Source organism: Diorhabda sublineata, chromosome X, assembly GCF_026230105.1.
Source record: "Diorhabda sublineata isolate icDioSubl1.1 chromosome X, icDioSubl1.1, whole genome shotgun sequence".
In the NCBI taxonomy this organism is placed as follows: Eukaryota; Metazoa; Arthropoda; class Insecta; order Coleoptera; family Chrysomelidae; genus Diorhabda; species Diorhabda sublineata.
In genome coordinates this window covers 18710004-18729210 of record NC_079485.1, presented here as the reverse complement: position 1 = coordinate 18729210, position 19207 = coordinate 18710004, and the positions used below count along the sequence as shown (strand labels likewise).

The following is a 19207-nucleotide window of genomic DNA, read 5'->3' as shown; positions in this document are numbered from 1 at the left end:
TTAAAAAAAATGAAGTTTGTTGAATGTCGGTTATAAGTAAGTTTGTCATTTTTTCTTGAATAAATCTTTTACTGGATCCTTTGTGTATAATTTCACAAACAAACAGTTTTCAAACTACTACTAGGCACCAAGCTGAGGAATTTCAAATAAAACCATGTGTTAGTAGCAAGTATTGATAATGAGTTTCAATTCATTCATTATTATCGGGAACTAAATGGTATTACCTTTCGAGATTTAAGTTTGTTGTACTGAATTTGTTTGAATAAATAATTTTTTTAAGTATCAACTTTTGCAATAAATTTGTTGTTTGAATGAGAAATGAAAGGAATTTCCAAATTATGTACCACACATTTCCCTACTTTTTATTTGAACATTTGGAGGCTGTAACTCAACATACATTGACATTACCAACATTACCGAAATAAATATTAGTAATTGATATTACCAACGAATGAATGAACTTCGGATCCGAGCGTAATTGGTTGATTTAAATTAACCAACAAAATTTTTCTTTTCATTTTTTATTCATTAATTATAATTTTGTTTATATTGTTACCTTTCAGTAGAAATACTACTATCGCTGCCAGAACTTTGTACACTTGATAAAGACCCGTTTTCCGTAGTTTTTATTAACCCATTACTTTTTTGGCGATGCGGTTCTATGGATTTAGACGAAATGCTGGAAGTTCTTTTAGGAACCTCCGGTGGTACTTTTCTACTTGACAAACTATTCCTGGAGCGCATATATCCATTTGATGACATAACTGGAGTGCCACAAGAAGTGCTACTGGGAGTAACTTGTGTAGAAAGATCAGATTTGTTCTCAGCTGGTGAATAATAATGCTGGAATATTGAAAAAATGCACCATTCTAAATCAATTTTATTAAATATGATGAAGATGGTACTCCATTAAAAATGAATTTACCAAATTTGAATAAAATAATATGTATTAAGTAAACAAAGTTAATGGTTACAAGGTCAATACTATAAACACGTGTTTATTCCTATGAACATTTCTATATACACTCACCTACTTCTATAAAGTTGACTAATAAAGTGAATACTTGATTGACATCTTTAAATTGTTAAATAATTTTCGCATTATATATTATAAATAGAAATTGTGCATTCTCTTCTAAACAAATTATTGTTTAATAACGTCAAAGTTGATTAGTACTATCTTTTTTGTGATTGATTACGAAAGAATCCTGGTTGTTTATCGCAGAAGTTACATAAATGATATTCGTGAAACCCGAATTTTTTTCATGACTCGTCTTCGCTAGTAAAATTTAAGAATGTGCACTTTGTAATTTTGGATTATGTGAAATTGTCAACATTATTCAAATAACATTCCGTAACGGGTGAATAATACTTAACACGAAACTTTTTGTCAAATCTGATTCAGTGTATTTTTTAAGCAGCTTTTATTATTTCATATTATGTTTCACACTCCAGAAAATCTCTTTTATTCATTTTTTCATAATTCAAAGTTTATAATAAGCATGTACTCATGGAGTCTACAGCTATCGGTTTCAATTATTGCCATGGTAAACATAGAAACAAAATTATGTTTTACGATATTATAGGATTTTATATACAAAAAAAGAGTTATGCGGCATTTATTGGCAAAATACATTTTAATAGGGATGCTTCTTTTTTACGTAGCTATATGGATCATATTCAATCGTATTGCCAAGTAATGGTTTCATATTTATATCATCGACTACTGTTCTAATACTATTTTTTCTACTGAAAATAGCTAAACGCGAATTTCTCTATTACACCATTACTATAAAGAAACTGAAAATGTTACGAATGAACTGATAGGGTCGATTCAAACAAACCAAGAGGAGAAATTATTGCAGCTCCGAATGATATACGAGAAACTCATAAAGTTTTAAAAAGCATATAACCTTTTCTCAAAATGAGTTTGATAACAATAAAATTATTATTATTATCTCCTATGAGCTCAGCAAATTTGTGAAAATTGTTTAATATGTTTAATTATGGAATGTATTAAGCAGCAAGTGAAGGACTAACAATTAAAGAAATATATGATCTCAAAAGTACATAAAAAATATATCATAAATATGAAAAATGGTAAGAAAAAGTAACAACAAAAACATCAAAATTAAGAATAATGGAATGTGAAGAATTAGCTTAGAAATGATAGAAAGCGGAAATAAATGATATAAAATATCAGAAGAAAGAAAAAGGATATGAAATAAAAGTTAGACCATCTAACTGCGCAAAATTTTATTGACAACAATAGGAGTGGTCAAGAAAGAGTCTCAATTGCTGGAAAAAAATGAGGCTGGGAATTATCAAGAATCTAAGACTTGTACAATGAGATACCTTGTTTTTATTTAAAAATACCAAATTACCTGTAATGAAGAGGAAGAATAATTTTGCCAACAAACAGTGGGAGTTCCAGACTGACTTCGTGGTAAATGCATATTATCTATGTGTCTCCTTTCTCTTAAAGACATTGATCGCACAGGCATCATCCTCAAAGAATTACAATCGTGGTTATCAAAGCTATAAGCATACTCGTTGCATGGTTGTTCAGTAGTGGGTGTTTGGTTATAGTCTTCGGTAGTTGCAGGTAATCTTCGACTAATCCTCTTTTCGGCTTTTGCCATAGCTGTAATAGCTGCGAATTTTTTAAGTAACGTGTATCTTCTAAAAGCTCTTTGAATAGTAAGAGCTGCGTTTCGTGCCTTATCTCCTCCATATTTACGTTCCAATACCTCGATTTGCTTGTCTAGGATATCTTGCGATAACTCGTAACTGAAAATAAGGCATTTTTTTCTTAAAATGTTTCATAAACACACAAAAGACACGTTATAATTAATACATATAATTATGAATCCCAGTGAGGACACAAATTATTAAAAATACTTGTAAACACTGAAAATTCACAAATAGATAATTTACAAAGTTATAAAAATAGCTAGTCACAAAATTTGGAATATTTTTATGTTTATTTATCTTGAAAATATGAGAACAATAACTATTTGCGTATCAAGCGTTACTGGTCCAATTTACGGATAATATGGAAATGAAATTAAACCTCAGACTTCAACGTGATGGTAATAAAATATTAATGTTAAATAATAAAAGTATGTATATACAGGTGTAAAATGAAAAAATATTTGACCAATTGAAAACCATCTATATATAAATAAATATTCGTATATAAAGAATATTTATAGTTATGTATTTGTAATGGTTACGACATCTAAATAAATTGAAAATTTTTTCAGGACAATAGAGAAATGTGAAATTGGAGCATTTATTTCTGACTTCTTATATAAAGATATTAACTATATAGTGATCGAAAACGATTGATGTAACAAAGTTGTATTGGGTCACTTTAACCTGGCGTATCTGTATGAGATATTAGACAGGGCGATTCGCCATTAGATTTTACGATATAAATAAATCTAAGTTATACATTTGGAGATCCATGAGTAATGCGAATAATACAGCTTCGTAAGATCTAATTTAAAAGATCGACGGTTTGTTGAAAATATGAAAAAAATACACTCTTTCTTTTTCAAATGTTCTTAGATTCTAACTTCGATGATAACACAGCATTTTTGGTGCAACATTTGCAAATATTTCAATAATTTTTTTAATATATATTTAACATTTAAGCTCCTAGTGACCCCCCTACACATCCTAGATGTTTCATCGTGTCCTCAGACAAACGCACGGTAAGTGCTAAATTTTCATTTCAATGGACTAATTAGAAGTTGATAGCGTCTGCAGATCACGCAATAATCGTATCACTATGCTTTTGTTATATTAGGTGGAAAAGTATGAACTTCATGCATAAACGAGCATCTACATCCGTTCACTGTGAAAACGATAAAAATATAAACTAGATACGGATAGTTACGAGTGAAAAATGTGAAAAAGCTCTAAAAAAAGTGCTATAACGTTAACTTTATTTCACACTATCCATAAGCTAACACATTTGATTAGTGCAATCCGTTCACACCTTTATTGAAAAAAATATCATGTCACCTTTGATTTTGACAAGAAAGCACATGAAATGATTAAACTTTAATCAGTAATTCAATTTGTCTTAATTTAGTAGTGGCTTTCTATTATTAATATTGTTAAGATGAAGAAATCCTAGAAGTGAAATGTGCCAGCATTGAATTTGTAGCCGGAAAAATCCAAAGAAAACTATTTAAAAGAATATGACATTTTTATGGAATGGCGAAACCAAAATAATAATCACAGCTTCACAGAACGCGTGCTATTGGCTTATTTTGAAGTTCTAAAAAATTCAAGTCCTCTACAATAGTCTAAAATAAAAGCAGAATTATAAATGATAATGTAGATTTAGGTAAATATGCCAAATTGATATAATTTCATAAACGAAAATCGATTGGGTACAAATCTAAAAAATCTAATACATTCTCAAAAGAGAGAATATTCAACGGTTAAAGTAAAATTTTTAAATATTTAAATAGTTTTTTGTTACTTTACATATCAATTCGTAGGTTACATTAATACTGGGAATAGCTGAAGGTTTTCGGAGAGAAAATATGTATAAAGGTAAATATTTTGTAATAAATTTTGATGACATTAAAAATAATAAGGAGTTTCTACTCATCACGATTCCAGATTCCAAAATGCATACAAGTCGGCGTTTTACAGTTATTGCAGAAATCAGTTCAAACATGAATTTAATACATTTATATCATATGCTAATCTGAGACCGAAAAACGAACCAGCAACCACGTCTTTCTATCATATAGAAACGGAAAATGTACAAAATAAGTTGTTGGTACAAACGGAAAATATATAGAATAAGTTGTTAGTACAGTCACTTTTTCGAAAATTCCATCATTAATTGCGCAATATTCAAATTTACCACATCCAGAAGAATATACAGGTCTAGTTGATTCTTCTTCTTCTTCTAGTTGATTCGGGTGGAGACATTCTTCAATTAAAACAACATGGAGGATGGAAATCCACTGCTGTTGCCGAAGGGTATGTGAGCAATTCTCTCAACTTAAGAATAAGTTGTGCTTCAAGAATTGTGCAAGGAATTAATAACAGCAGGTTTTTAAACCCACCATCTACATCATAGACACAAGCGTGACTGGAAAATTCACATGAGCCAATTCAACAATTGCGTTTTCAATATTCACATTACGAAGTGAAACAAATATTTAGTTGTTTGTTTTTCTTAATATCGTTGCCTACAATTCACTTTCAGTTCAATCATTATGTGTTCGTTATTAATTGTAATTTACCGAAGGAGTTGAATTAAGATATCCCAAATTTGCATTTGAATTTTTTTGTATAGGACTGTAGAAAAAATAATGTATGCAACATGTGCATAAAGTGTCTTTTTTTTCAATCATGGAATATGCTGCAATCGCCCGACAGCGGCTCCTGTGGTTAACTTTTTCCGTTCGTGAAAAAAATTCTACTTCATGCAATTGCGCAAGTACTTCACGCACAAGTATAATGAAATATGACATCTACGACCACATTAAAAAATACTTAATATATACTGAAATAGACTTATATCAATGTTGAAATTTGAATTTATAATAGTTTTTAACATTGAATAATGGGACCATAACGTTAATGATTTCCAATGACATTGGCTTGACTTTTCCGAGAAATATGCAATAAGAATATTTTCCGCGTAATTTTTGATTTTTTTAATGCTACACTAATCCAAAAAATCGCCATATGACTTCATGTACATTTTTCTTGACTTTTCCGGAAGCAGCTTTTGAGTTACATTGCACGCAATTTCGGGAGGAGTGAAATCAGATACTTCTTCCATGTGTACTTAGCTTAACAATCAGTGTTTTATCAATCAAAACTCGAGAAATATTTTGCAAAATGACGATGACGTTTCACACTTCTTAATGACAGAACCTTTGTCAGAACACAGAACACAAAATTATCTAAGGTAACTTGATAAATATACAAATAAATAAGAGTGTTATGATGATTATCCCGTTTTAAAAGCATTGAACTTTCTTGCACTCTTTTGGGTGTTATATTGAAAGTATTGTTCTTTTTCGCACGCTTTTAAACATATGTATAATATGTACTTTTACGTATTTACTTGAGTTTTTGAATGCTTAGTTTTAGTGTTAGTCGTAGATAAATTACTATTTCGTTTACCTGTACAAAAATGGGATTTGAAGTAATTGTGATTCGATATGAAAATTTTTCTGAAGATGGAAAACATTGTGTGCCGAGCTGTCGTTAAAGATTTGTTTTTGAAAGACAAGAAAGAAGTTAGACACTGTGTACGTTAAGTACGAAAAAACAGTCAAAACTGTGAATTGCAAAATTGGAACCAGCCCCAAAACGGGAAAGACGGCTTCTTGGGCTTGTTGAAGAGACGAACTACGTATAATAATAATCAAATATATTGTGAATAAAGGTGACACATTTGTAATAACCCAAAAGCGAGTTTTGCAATTACTAATTTTGCGACGGAGCGAATCCTTTAAAAATATTCAAACAATACGCCAACTCACAACCGAAACATTGTACTGATAATATGTTTTTTTATCAATTATAATATAACAAATTGTACAGTGCAAGTAGTTTGTGTAAACATATTTAGGCGCACAACAATTCTGTTAAATTCTGACACATAAATTTTGTCATTATAACAGCCGGAGGAAGGAAATCCTGAACAGTCGCCGAGGGATACATCGGGGATTCCATTCCTACTGAAAATAAAAAAATCGCAAAATATTTCAACAGGTAAAGTTTCAGGAGAGAAATATTGGAAATAGAGCTGTTGAAGCACCTGTATAGAAATTGCATCACATGAGTCCAAAATCAAAACTAAAACTGTATTTTCGATATTCATATTGGAGCTCGGCTGCCCCATGACTATGAATTTACAGTCTCGACTATAATAGACAGTTTTTTATCCTTGGTATATAAATAACTAAGATGTAGGTAATAAAAATGATAGATATGACTAAAAAAACAAACAATTTAGATGTATAAAAACAGGAAAATAAAATCATTAATAGTTTCCGATTTGTGGAATACATATTTTAAATATTTCAAATAATTTCATTTCATAATCATAACTCCAATGGACCCTTTGTATAGTAAAATAATTCATAGAGTGCATTGTTATTTTATTCAAGATTACTCACGTCGTTTGCACTCTTGATCGCTTAAGGACATCTCCGTTCCTGAGAGACCCTTTCTTATGAAGTGGCTGCGCAACTGAGACGTAATTCGTTGAGTTCGGAGATCTGCAGTAAATCGAACCAGAAGAGTTGTTAACGTAATTTTGAGATTGTACAAAACTTGGAGCTTGAATATACGTTTGTTCCTGAATGTGATCCGAGCTGCCCATGGAGTTTACTATCTGGGAACGCTCCATCTTCGGAGGAAAGCTGGAAAAAATAAACGTTTTATGAAAGATGATGAATTTTATAGTATCATTTATACAACAAGAAAGGTATTTACTTATTAAAGAGGTTTCCGTTTTCGTTTTTCTATATCGGTGTTTTTTAATTTAATTTTTCACTATGGATTACATGAATAATTATTAGTTTATATTCAATTTCTTGAATTTATTTGCTTGTAGCTTGTAGTTTTTTAATTTAATTTTTATTCTATTCTTTTTTTCATTTTAAACCTAAGCGGGTGTACATAAAATAAATCAAATACTACAAAATTTAAACAATATCTAACAATTTTTCAAACTGACTAATTGGAAGATTTGTAAAATAAGTTGGGACAATCAATCGAGTAGAAGAGTACGAAACTTTTTTATAACGTGAACAATATACGAGGGTTGTCTGAAAAGATTCCGACCTCCAAATGAAGATGTCAGTACATAGCAATTCGGCTGGGAAATATATTTGCTCATGCATTGGAAATTTCAGCCTTTTTAGACAATCGTATTAGTGAGTCTTTATGAAAATTTTCCTGAACATGTATAACATTGGGTATCGAAATATATATTTTTTAAAAGGAATACGCCTACATAAATGAAAAAGGATGTAGACATTGTACACCATCATTTCCAACCATAAAATTTTAAGTAGCTGAATTCAAAAGCTTAACTGACGACGAATGTTCGGGACGGCCAAAAACTGCGATAACCAGCGATATAAGCGAAAAAGTTCATCGAATGGTACTGAACCACTCTGGGATTAAGATTAGATAGATATGAAAACCCGCGGGTTGAGTGCCGTGTTTACTTTCTTTGAACCAAAATCTCATTGAAATGATTATTTTCCAGGCCTTATTGGTATAAGCAAAAAAGTAAGATTTTTTGCGTCTATTCATAGTATCCACTAGTACACCCCTGAATAGTGGACTGCAAAGGGCGAACTTTTCATGGTTTGCTTTTTTTCAATTGTTGCAATAGAATACTTATTGCAAATTATGCCTAGCGTGTTTATTGTATAATTGCATTTTCTTTGGCTTTACCAATTGCGTGCAACTGCGACTTATTATATTATAATTCGCCAAATCCTCCATCAGTCAAAAATTTTTACATTGTAAAAAAATACTATCCACACTGCTCAATGTATTTTATCATGACAAAGTTATATACATATTTTTGTAGATCTCAGGTTGTCTCAGTTATTCATTTTTATATGTCGGTGTTTTTTTAATTATACATATATATTTCTCAGACGCATAATTTATTACATGTTATGAATTTTAACATTATTTAATAGTTAATAATTCACCTGTTACCCAATTCTATAATAAGTAACGTGTTACCATTGGGAAACATTTTCATACATCACATGTAAAGGTTTGCATAAAAAATTGTACCAATTTTTTTTATACAATGAAGACAATTTTCATTATTACTGTTACATAAAAAGATCATTTTAGAGATAAACTGTTGAAAACAATACCCCACATTTAAAATAAAAGTAACAATGAGTCTGAATTCTCATGAACCAAACGAATTATATAATGAGTGTATAATAAATAAGCATTTAACATATAGTACTTTTCAAATAAAAAAATTACATCTTATATATTTTTTTAGATAATGGTTGTACTATGACAAGAAATCACAATAGTTAGAAAATAGATTAAAAAGTTATCGATATGATAAGAAATAAAATTTTTAAAACCGATAAAATAGGAAGAAAAAAAATTTTTAGAAATGCTTCACATAAATATTAGAAATCTATTACTGCCTTAAAAATTTGAGCAAATTTTTCATTTCTATAAATTTGATGTATCTATAAACAATTTAAAATTATAACTGGATCTCTTTCGTATTTTACAAATAAAATTTCAACAACTGAGGAAGAAAATTCCTTGTATGTTAAATATTTCGGTATTCCTCATGTGAGTTATATCATTAATAAATAACAAAAATATAATTAATAATTTTTGGAGGAAAGATAAAATTTGACGCTTCGACGTTTCTTTAAGTCTTTATCATATTTTTATACGAAAAATTAGTAGCTTAGTAGCAATGGACAGCAAACATATGAGAAAATCCTTCACTTAAAGAACATATATACAAAGACAGATGACAAGGAAAATACATTAGCGATGAGAAACGGGACGCACTACGATGGAAACAGGGCATATAAAGATAGCACAGAGAAAAGAACAGAAGAGAAAACGAGTTAAGACGAGATACAAATCGAATAGAAACCAAATCTAATAATCTAGAGAAAGAAAGATTAAAAAATACTAGAAAATTTTCAAATACGAAATACAAAAAAAGTTACACCGAAAAAGAGAAGTTCAAAACAAGTATCGAAATATATAGAGAAAGCAAAAGGAAAGTAACAGAATATAAAGAAACGATAATTTTAAGAGAATTCAAACCAGGCGACTTAGTTTATCTATATACATGAAAGTATGCTTATTGAATAAGTTGCAAAACCATATGGCACGACCGTACGTAATTAAATATAAACAGGACCAGTTACATACCAAATTGTGTCAGAAAATGAGAAAAAAACAAATCGTACACGTTAACAACGTACTATGGAAATGCAGACGACAAAGAACTACAAGATTAACCTAAAAATCCAAGGGCACATAAACAAGATACATGAAGCAGAAAGTGAAGAAGTAAATCCGGCAAAAGACACTACCATTTTGGACAATGCATACCGCTCCGGAACAACCAGTTAGCAAAGCAGTGCCCAAAAATAGACAAGAGGAGGATAGCACAGGTTAGGTCGTTCCGCCAGGATAAGAGAAAGAATAGCCAGTGCATCGAGCTATATATACTCAGTCAAGGTGATAAGAGCGGGCAGCGCAAGGGAGCATATGAAGCAAATGAACCTTCCTGATCGAAAAAAAATCCCTCCCAAGAGAGGAAAAAGAAGTCAGACGTCAAAGCAATGGAACAGTGTCCCGAGTATAAAAACATTGAAAAAGATCGAGATCTGCGCCGGGAAATAAGAAAACAATAGCGAGAGAAAAAGTATATCGATAATTGTATGAGATTAAGTAGATAGGCATTGTCGTCTCATAATTAACAAAAAAGATATATTGTATAAACTTAGATATAGGAATTAATTCAGGGCTATAATAGTTTTTAGTTTAATCTTGAAAGACAGGTATAATTTGCCATAGAATCAGGATTTAACAAAGCAAACTGCAGTAATTTGCTCAAAATTAACGCCGTTATGCTTGACAAATTTTTTTCAATGAAGACCTACTTTTGTTCATCGGAAGTCCGCAGTGTTAAAGCTTATATGTAAGTATTATGTGAAGAACAAACAAAGTCTTATTTAATATAGCAGTTACCAGTCAGAGAGTCGTATTTACCCACTGTGGAATGAAAATACTTAACTGATTTTGAGGTTAGCGAATACAAAGTATCAAAAACTTTAACTTAATAAATCATAACATTTTATATATTATGTTTGGTATATTATGGTAGATTTTGCAAAATTCATCCCTTTTACACATTTATTAATATATACATCAAGTTTTGTTTGATACTTACATCAAAATGATCCTCATAGAAATAATTTGTGGAATTAGTAGAAAAAGTAAGAGCATATTGCCTCTTTGCCATTTTTAACCACTTTCTTCGTATTTCTTTATTGTTTGGAACGTATATGAATAATTTGTCTGGCATTTTTATCGTTGTACTTTCATATTGGGGCACTAAACAGTATTTATAATACGAGGAATCCCTTATTTATTAAAAAACACAATTGACTGTCATAAACAAACACAGCTATCTCGTGAGGTGTGACGTCATTCAAGACGCCAGACAGTCTTGACCTTTTTCGCGGTCAATTTCAATTCTTTTCTAAAAACTCAAAATAGTAATATATTTTTGGGATGAAATAGATGCAAAGCTATAGTTTCAAACTAATTTCCAAATTTTGTCAACTAGCCTATTGTATATTACCAGCTTTTATTGTAAACTTAAAGAAATGTACTTAACTTCAGATTTAGACGGAAAATATTTCATATTGTATCATTTTAAGAGTTACAAATATAGGGGAATATAAAAAGGTATTGAACCTATAGAGGTAGCAATAGCAAGGAGAGAATAATAATTTGAAGGAATTTCATTTTAATTTTAGAACGCCTTGTAACTAAAGAAACACTATTATGTGTAATAAACACAAAAGTTGCAACTATTTGCTTAATTAAATGTTACGTACTCTCAAATATATTCAAATCCTACAATTACACAAAACCAATTGTTCTTACGGGCAAGTGTATTACATAGCGTACAGGGGAAAATTTGCTTGTAAGTAAAAGTTTTTTTTTTTAATTAGGCCAATTTAGTTTTTTTGGGTGTTAAGACTGCATGGCATTCTCGTGGTCGAGATTTCATTTTGATGGAGCATTATACGAGGATGTATTGATATCTAGTTAGCCTAGACGTCAATTTGGACATGAGAAAAATTGCTGCAAAATGGATCCCCAAATGTCTGAATGTTGACCAAAAGCGTGCAAGGGTAGAAGCATCGCGTTGGATCTGTACTCGATTTGAAAACGATGTAGAATTCTTAAACCGAATTGTTACTATGGATGAGACTTGGGTACATTTCTACGATCCACAAACAACGCAACAATTGATGGAATAGCGACACTCTGGGTCTTCAAGACCTAAGAAGTTTCGTGTAAATCTATTGAGTAAATAATATAATAATAGAAGAAAAATTAGAAATTAAACGTATACAATCGGTAAGTCCTATGTAGCGTCTATATATATGATTATCGTATGACTGTGCTGATACGAATTTTTTACTAACCAAGGTAAAACGTTAATTAGGTCTGTTAGAAATTTAATTCATGTTTTTTGTAAATCATATAGGGAGGTACGGATTTTGTAGCCAAGGAAGTTTCCAAAAAACGATTCAGCCCAGATGAACATAATTTTTTATATTATACATTTATATATTACATTTGTTTGTGTATTTTTTTTCTATTCTTGATTAGTTAGTTAGGGTCATTTATTATGTATTTATTTAAAAAAAATTTATTGTTGAAACATAACTGTTATCGATAGATCTATGGTTTCGATAGTCATCCTCTCGAATTCCCCGCCAGTATAGCCACACGCAACCTCTTCAAGGAACCAGAGAGAGCACCTCATCCAGACGTTGGTAAGCCCTAGCGACCCACAGCGTTTTCGTTAGAAACACTAACTTCCTAACAATTACCCTTTCGCTCGGGCCAACGGCCCACTTTTTACCAAGAGTATAACAGATAAGTCTCTTACCCTTGTGCCGCTCTGGCATTAGTGACAGCATCTGCCCTCCTACACAGGAAGGATTTGGTTTGTTTCGGAGTTCGAAACCTGTTTATTACAACTGATGACAACGAAGTTCATCACCCATTCATTACACTATATGAAAGTTGAGTTTTAACCCATTTGATACATCATCTTGAGCAATATATGTTGTTCCTTGTGTCAATAGATTTTAAGCACCATTTAATGCAAGGTCAATGTCAGGAGTATTATACTATAGAATTCATTTTAAAAGATATAAAGGTCATGAGTTCTTATAAAATACTTTGTACAGTATTTTTATGTCTTTTTCATGGAAAATTGGATATATTTTCCATTTTATTATTGAATTAATTGGTATTGTGTGAGTTATATAAATGATAATATGTCTTCCAATACTTATTATTTTCCTATATAATAAATTTAGTGTTTAGAAAAGGTGAAGATTGTTCCATATTTTTTCTTATTAAAGTAAACTGTATACAAGGATCGAAACTATTGATATAAAATTGTAAATTATCAATGGGAGGGATAAAATACTTTTTAATTAACAATAACTTAAAAGGCAACAATATACTAAATCCAAAATATAATCCATAACATCAATCTGCTGGTTTAGAAGATATTGATTACTAAAGATTTGGTAATTTTCATTATTATGAAAAAATACTTATTAATAATTTTTACATATGACGCTATCTGTGATTTTAGTCTCTAATGATGAATATATTCGAAAGCTTAGAATGAATAATAGGAACCATTTTATTATTTTCTGACGTTTCGACCTGATCAAAATATTGCATGATATTGAATATTGACAACTCTATTATATGACCTTACCTAATATATCTTAATTTGAACATTTTTATTGATTAACTATTCTTGACCTTTGGTCTCTTTTAATAAATAATTTAATAAAATTCTATATAAACAAACATCATTTTTTCAAATCAACCTCAATTATTCAATAAAAAAACAGGTGTGCAGTCTTAATGTCCCTTATAAATGGCAGCAATTTATGGATATCTATTAAATTTGATATCATTAAACGATAAAATTTTAAATGCAATATAGTCTCATTTTTTGAAAAAACTTTAAAATTAATTATATCCACAAAATATGAATTAAAGGTAATTTCCAAATTGAATCGTGTTGGTTTTTCCTGTGACCGATTTCACCTTAACGGATCGTGTGTATTCACCGTCACTAATGTTACACTTTGAGCTACGAAACAGTGTTACAAGAATAAAACCAGACACACTTCACAGGTGTAAACAGTAGTATCATTTCTTCCGGAATTACTATTTTCGAATATTTGTAGCAGGGAAAGTTCGCGTTGTTTATTTTGGCGAATTATAAACAGTAAGTTGACACTAAACATTGCCTATGGCGATCAATCATCTATTAAAACACACCGGTGATGCAAACTCATGTTTAGCTAATAAATTACTTGATTGAGATATTCCGCAAACTTGAAATATGGACGATGTGGCCCGAGATTATGTATTTGCATATTAATTTAATTCAAACAGAAAATTAATGAAGAGAAAAAGTATAAAAATATCTATTTATTAATCATATTATTATCATTCATGGACTAGATTAGATTAGAATTTAGAAGAAAAGGAAGATTTTTTATTTTATTAAGGAACAAGGCAATAATATTTGCGTACATAATTCTTTCTACAAACTAAGAAGCAAATAGCATGAAATATGTTAAACCACGCAAACGACCATTTGAATTGATATAACAACAAAGAAGATAATTGATCGAACCCAATTGATTATATTTACAAATATAATTATTAAATGAAATAACCACATAACGTTCTACTTTTATACTCTCTACAAATGTTCTTGATCCTCAAGTCGAGAGATATCAGATGAATAAATAAACTGCAATAGCGTGAATCAAAAGGTAGATGGAATAATCATTCTTTCAATTAGACAAGTAATACAAAATGTGTTAGATTATTATTCAAATTATATAATTATCATTTATTTAGTTCTTATTTTTTTGAGAGCTCTGCAGCAGTCTAATGCACACGATACACTCCAGCCGGTAATTCAATTCATTCCACACATTCTTTGACGTGAAGGGTTTAGCGATGTCCTCGATGTGTCGTTACATCGCCTTAAATTTGAGCAGTACGCGTCTCTCTTCCCTACTGACTTCTAAAAGAACATTGCACTACCATAACATATTCCAGGACACAGATACTTTTTTCTCTGAAATATAAAAAACTAGTGCTGCCTCTCTGCATGATATACAAAAAAAACCACCTGGTTATGCAAAACTTTAGTTTATTGTCGTATTGTCTTACACTAAGAAAGAATAAGTTATCTATTTTATTAACTATTTGATAACAGCCTTATATCAAGAATGAAATGATAACATCGACTTCGTGGATTCTGCAACAAAATCTGTGCAAGATGGTGCACATTGTCTCTTCCCGATCCCACATATTCGGTGAGATTTAAATATGGTGATCGTGGTGGCCCCGGCAAAACATTAATCCAGTTTCCCGAAGAAATTCCATAGTTCTATGTACCGGGTGTCCCAATAAGAATGGTTCTCGGCCATATCTCTGGATCCGTTTATAGTACAGCTTCGGGAAAAAAAATTATTACAAAAGTGAACTCGAGAAAAACCTGGAAATTATTTACAGAGTTGTAGGTCCACCGCCAGAGGGCGTAATTAAATACTAAAACCTATGAAATGAATAATTTACAAATTTTGCCCAATTAAGATGCATTTAAACTATGATTATCGGATTCTTTGAGAAATTTTACAAGTTTTAGTCTATCTCTTCAAATAAGAGGTGAGGGGAAGCGGGAACTTTATTATGAAAAAACGGCTGTAAGTCGAGTTCTACTTAACCTTTCAATGCAAACTTAGTATTTTTGAAGAGAGCTCCTTTCTACCAATATTCTACCTATAATTTCGAAACAACCTAATGAGTAACGTATACGCTAGAGGGCGCTATTTATATTTTTTTTTAAATTTAGCTATCCTTGAAAAATGTTAAATGAAAACATGCAGTTTCAATTAAGGAATATAAAAGTAGACCAAATTAGCAACAGAATAGCGAAAACCGCATGTCGATATCTTTTTAGTATTACGAGATATCCGAAGAAATGTGTAAATTTTAAGCATTTTCCTCTAAACATAAATTACTTCGGTTTGACTGAACGGATTTTAACATTTTTTGACTCCTCAAAATTGTCTTTCCTTGTTCTATCAATAATAGTTCCAATTATTATGTCAATATTACTTATGCTGTCACCTGGAAACTGTGTTATGGAAGTTAAAATGGAAATATAACTTAAGGTACCTTGCTAGTGATCACCTAAATGTTCAAATTGTCGCCCATCATTTTCGATACAGGATTTTATTCTTTGAAGAGTAGATTGAACAGCAGTCTCAATTTCTGCTCTCGATACTCTGAATACTGATTACTCTGAATGGCGTTTCGTATTCTCTCGATCATGTTATCTCTAGTAGTGAGTCTAATTGCACAAACAAGGTCTTTAATCCGGCCCCAGAGATAGAAATCTAATACGGTTAAGTCTGGTGATCTGGCTGGCCAAAAAATAGGCCTCCACGTCCTATCCGCTTATCAGGGTAAGCATTAACTAAAAATTATCTAATTTGTCTGGAGAAATGCGCCGGACACCCATCGTGCTGAAACAACATAAACCTACGAGCTGCTAGTGATATATCTTCTAGAAGTGGTAATTCATCCCTTATAAAATTTAGGTAGCGTTCCCCGTTAATTGCGTTGTCAAAAATAAAAGATCCAATTATCTGACCATCTACAATACCATACCATACATTCACCGACCATCGCCCCTGATACTGAACTTCTTCCATCCAACGAGGATTATTCTGTGACCAATAGTGCATATTATGCCGGTTAATCGTACCATCACTACTAAATGTAGCTTCGTCTGACCACAAAATACGTGACAGTAATTGAGGGTCGTCATATACCATATATAGTAACAAATTGCAATAATCCAACCTTTTGTCGTAATCACGATTAACCAATTGTTGATGCAGTACTATATGATATGGATGGAATCTATAAGAAATATAATGTCCTATTAAATATCTTTCCGGAATGATAAATAAATTATTATGTTAACATATAACCATGCCCACAAATAATATTATGCGGGTATATTTTGTTTAAGAAACATATTTTTTTACATCATAATTTACCTGTGTCCTGTCAAAATACGTTGAACGGTTGTTCTGCTTATTCTTAAGTATCTACTTATTGCTCTAACACTTAAATGCGGGTTAAATTGCACATATGCCAAAACATATATTGTTTTCCTCTGAACGACCTCTGTCGCGTCTTCTAAATACAGGAAGATTCACATGTCCAGTCGTTCTTAAACGGTGTATGAGTCGACGAAAAACTCTGTTACCGGGAGTACGTCTTTGGGTATATTGTATGGCATATACCCTAGCCGCACCAGATGCATTTCTCATACATTCAGAGTAAATGTCTATCATATCAAATGCTTCTTCGTTTGTAAGAATCATCTTAGATATAACTTTGAAGTAAATTTTATATCGAACCCAAATCACAATAACACGTAAATGAACAAATTACTAGGTTTATTAATTTGACACAAAACATATCTTTTCGTTTTGTTTTTTACATGCATAAGTAATATTGACATAATAATTGGAACTATTATTGATAGAACAAGGAAAGACAATTTTGAGGAGTCAAAAAATGTTAAAATCTGTTCAGTCAAACCGAAGTAATTTATGTTTAGAGGAAAATGCTTAAAATTTACACATTTCTTCGGATATCTCGTAATACTAAAAAGATATCGACATGCGGTTTTCGCTATTCTGTTGCTTATTTGGTCTACTTTTATATTCCTTAATTAAAACTACATGTTTCCATTTAACATTTTTCAAGGATAGCTAAATTTAAAAAAATAAATAAATAGCGCCCTCTAGCGCATACGTTACTCATTAGGTTGTTTCAAAATTATAGGTAGAATATTGGTAGAAAGGAGCTCTCTTCAAAAATACTAAGTTTGCATTGAAAGGTTAAGTAGAACTCGACTTACAGCCGTTTTTTCATAATAAAGTTCCCGCTTCCCCCCACCTCTTATTTGAAGAGATAGACTAGAACTTGTGAAATCAAATATACGCTGAATTTCTTGAAGAATACGATAATCATAGTTTAAATGCTTGTTAATTAGGCATAATTTGTAAATTATTCATTTTATAATTTTTGGTAACTCTGCCTGTGATATCGCTGGGTGGACTGAGTAGCTCAGTGGTTTCATAGCCGGTCCCAAGCCCGGGTAAAAAAGGAGGGTTCCAAGTGAGGCTAGCGACCTGCTACACCACAACATAAATAAACTTTCGAAAATACACGAGGACATAAATCAACTATAGATTACGTAATTACAAATAAAAATATCCATCCGACAAGAATACAGGACACTAGATCTCTAACTTCTGCAAATGCAGAAACAAACCACCAGCTTGTAATGGCAAAAATGCGAACAACCATTCAACAAAGGCTCAGAGAGAAAATTGCTGCTAATAATATCCAAGAGACAGATGACATCGAAACAGCATGGACAAAACTAAGAAGTAATATACTACAAGCAGCAGAAGAAGTCTGTGGAAGAACAAATACAAAATCGTGGTTTAGACAAGAAGTCAAGATCCTAGCCGAAGAGAAAAGAAAATCGTACCTGCAATACAGATCCAATGCAACAACGTATAATGACTATAAGAGCTGTAAGAAATAGAAAATAGAAAAATTAAAAGAGATCACTGGGAGAAGTTTTCGAATGATATGGAGAAAACCAATAAACGAATACATACAAAACACAAAAATCACGGCAGAAGAATGGAAAAGACATTTTGAAAAACTTTATAGTTCAACACAAGCTAACGTATCAGCACAGGAATTACCCTACGAAGACGAAAACATTAATGGAATACAAAATAGGATTTTCTCCCTGCATAAAATACAACAAATTATAGCCAAGATAAAGAACAGAAAAGCCTCAGGCATCGACGAAATAACAAACGAAATGATCAAATATGGAGGCGACACACTGTATGATGAACTACAATCCCTCGTCAATAAAATACTAGAGGTCAAAAATGTACCATCTGAATGGAAAGAAAGTATTCTGATACCGATTTTCAAAAAAGGAGAAAAAACCGATCCCCAAAATTATCGAGGCATTAGCCTGATGAGTACGGTTATGAAACTATTCACTAAAATCTTAGCAGAAGAAGTAATGTCTACCGGGATATGTGAAGAACAGCAAGGTTTCAGAAACAACAGATCTGCTATAGATGCTATATTTATAATGCGCCAAATAACTGAAAAAGCCATAGAGTTCAATAAGGCAGCCTTTATGTGCTTCATACGCTTAACTGATGTTATAACTCTACCAAAAAAAAAAGGAACGTTCACCCCAATATAATAA

General features: G+C 31.3%; 1 protein-coding gene across 6 annotated transcripts in view; it reads right to left on the bottom strand.

Moving 5' to 3' along the window:
* LOC130451778 (IQ motif and SEC7 domain-containing protein 1) overlaps positions 1 to 19207 on the bottom strand; it is a 158723-nt gene that overhangs the window by 11251 nt on the left and 128265 nt on the right. For all 6 annotated transcript variants that reach the window (XM_056791019.1, XM_056791021.1, XM_056791018.1 and 3 more), the window contains 3 exons: positions 7170 to 7415; positions 2385 to 2790; positions 557 to 843 (listed from right to left, as the gene is read on the bottom strand). In XM_056791019.1, coding sequence (XP_056646997.1) covers positions 557 to 843; positions 2385 to 2790; positions 7170 to 7415 — 939 coding nt within the window. The remainder of the gene's footprint in view (positions 1 to 556; positions 844 to 2384; positions 2791 to 7169; positions 7416 to 19207) is intronic.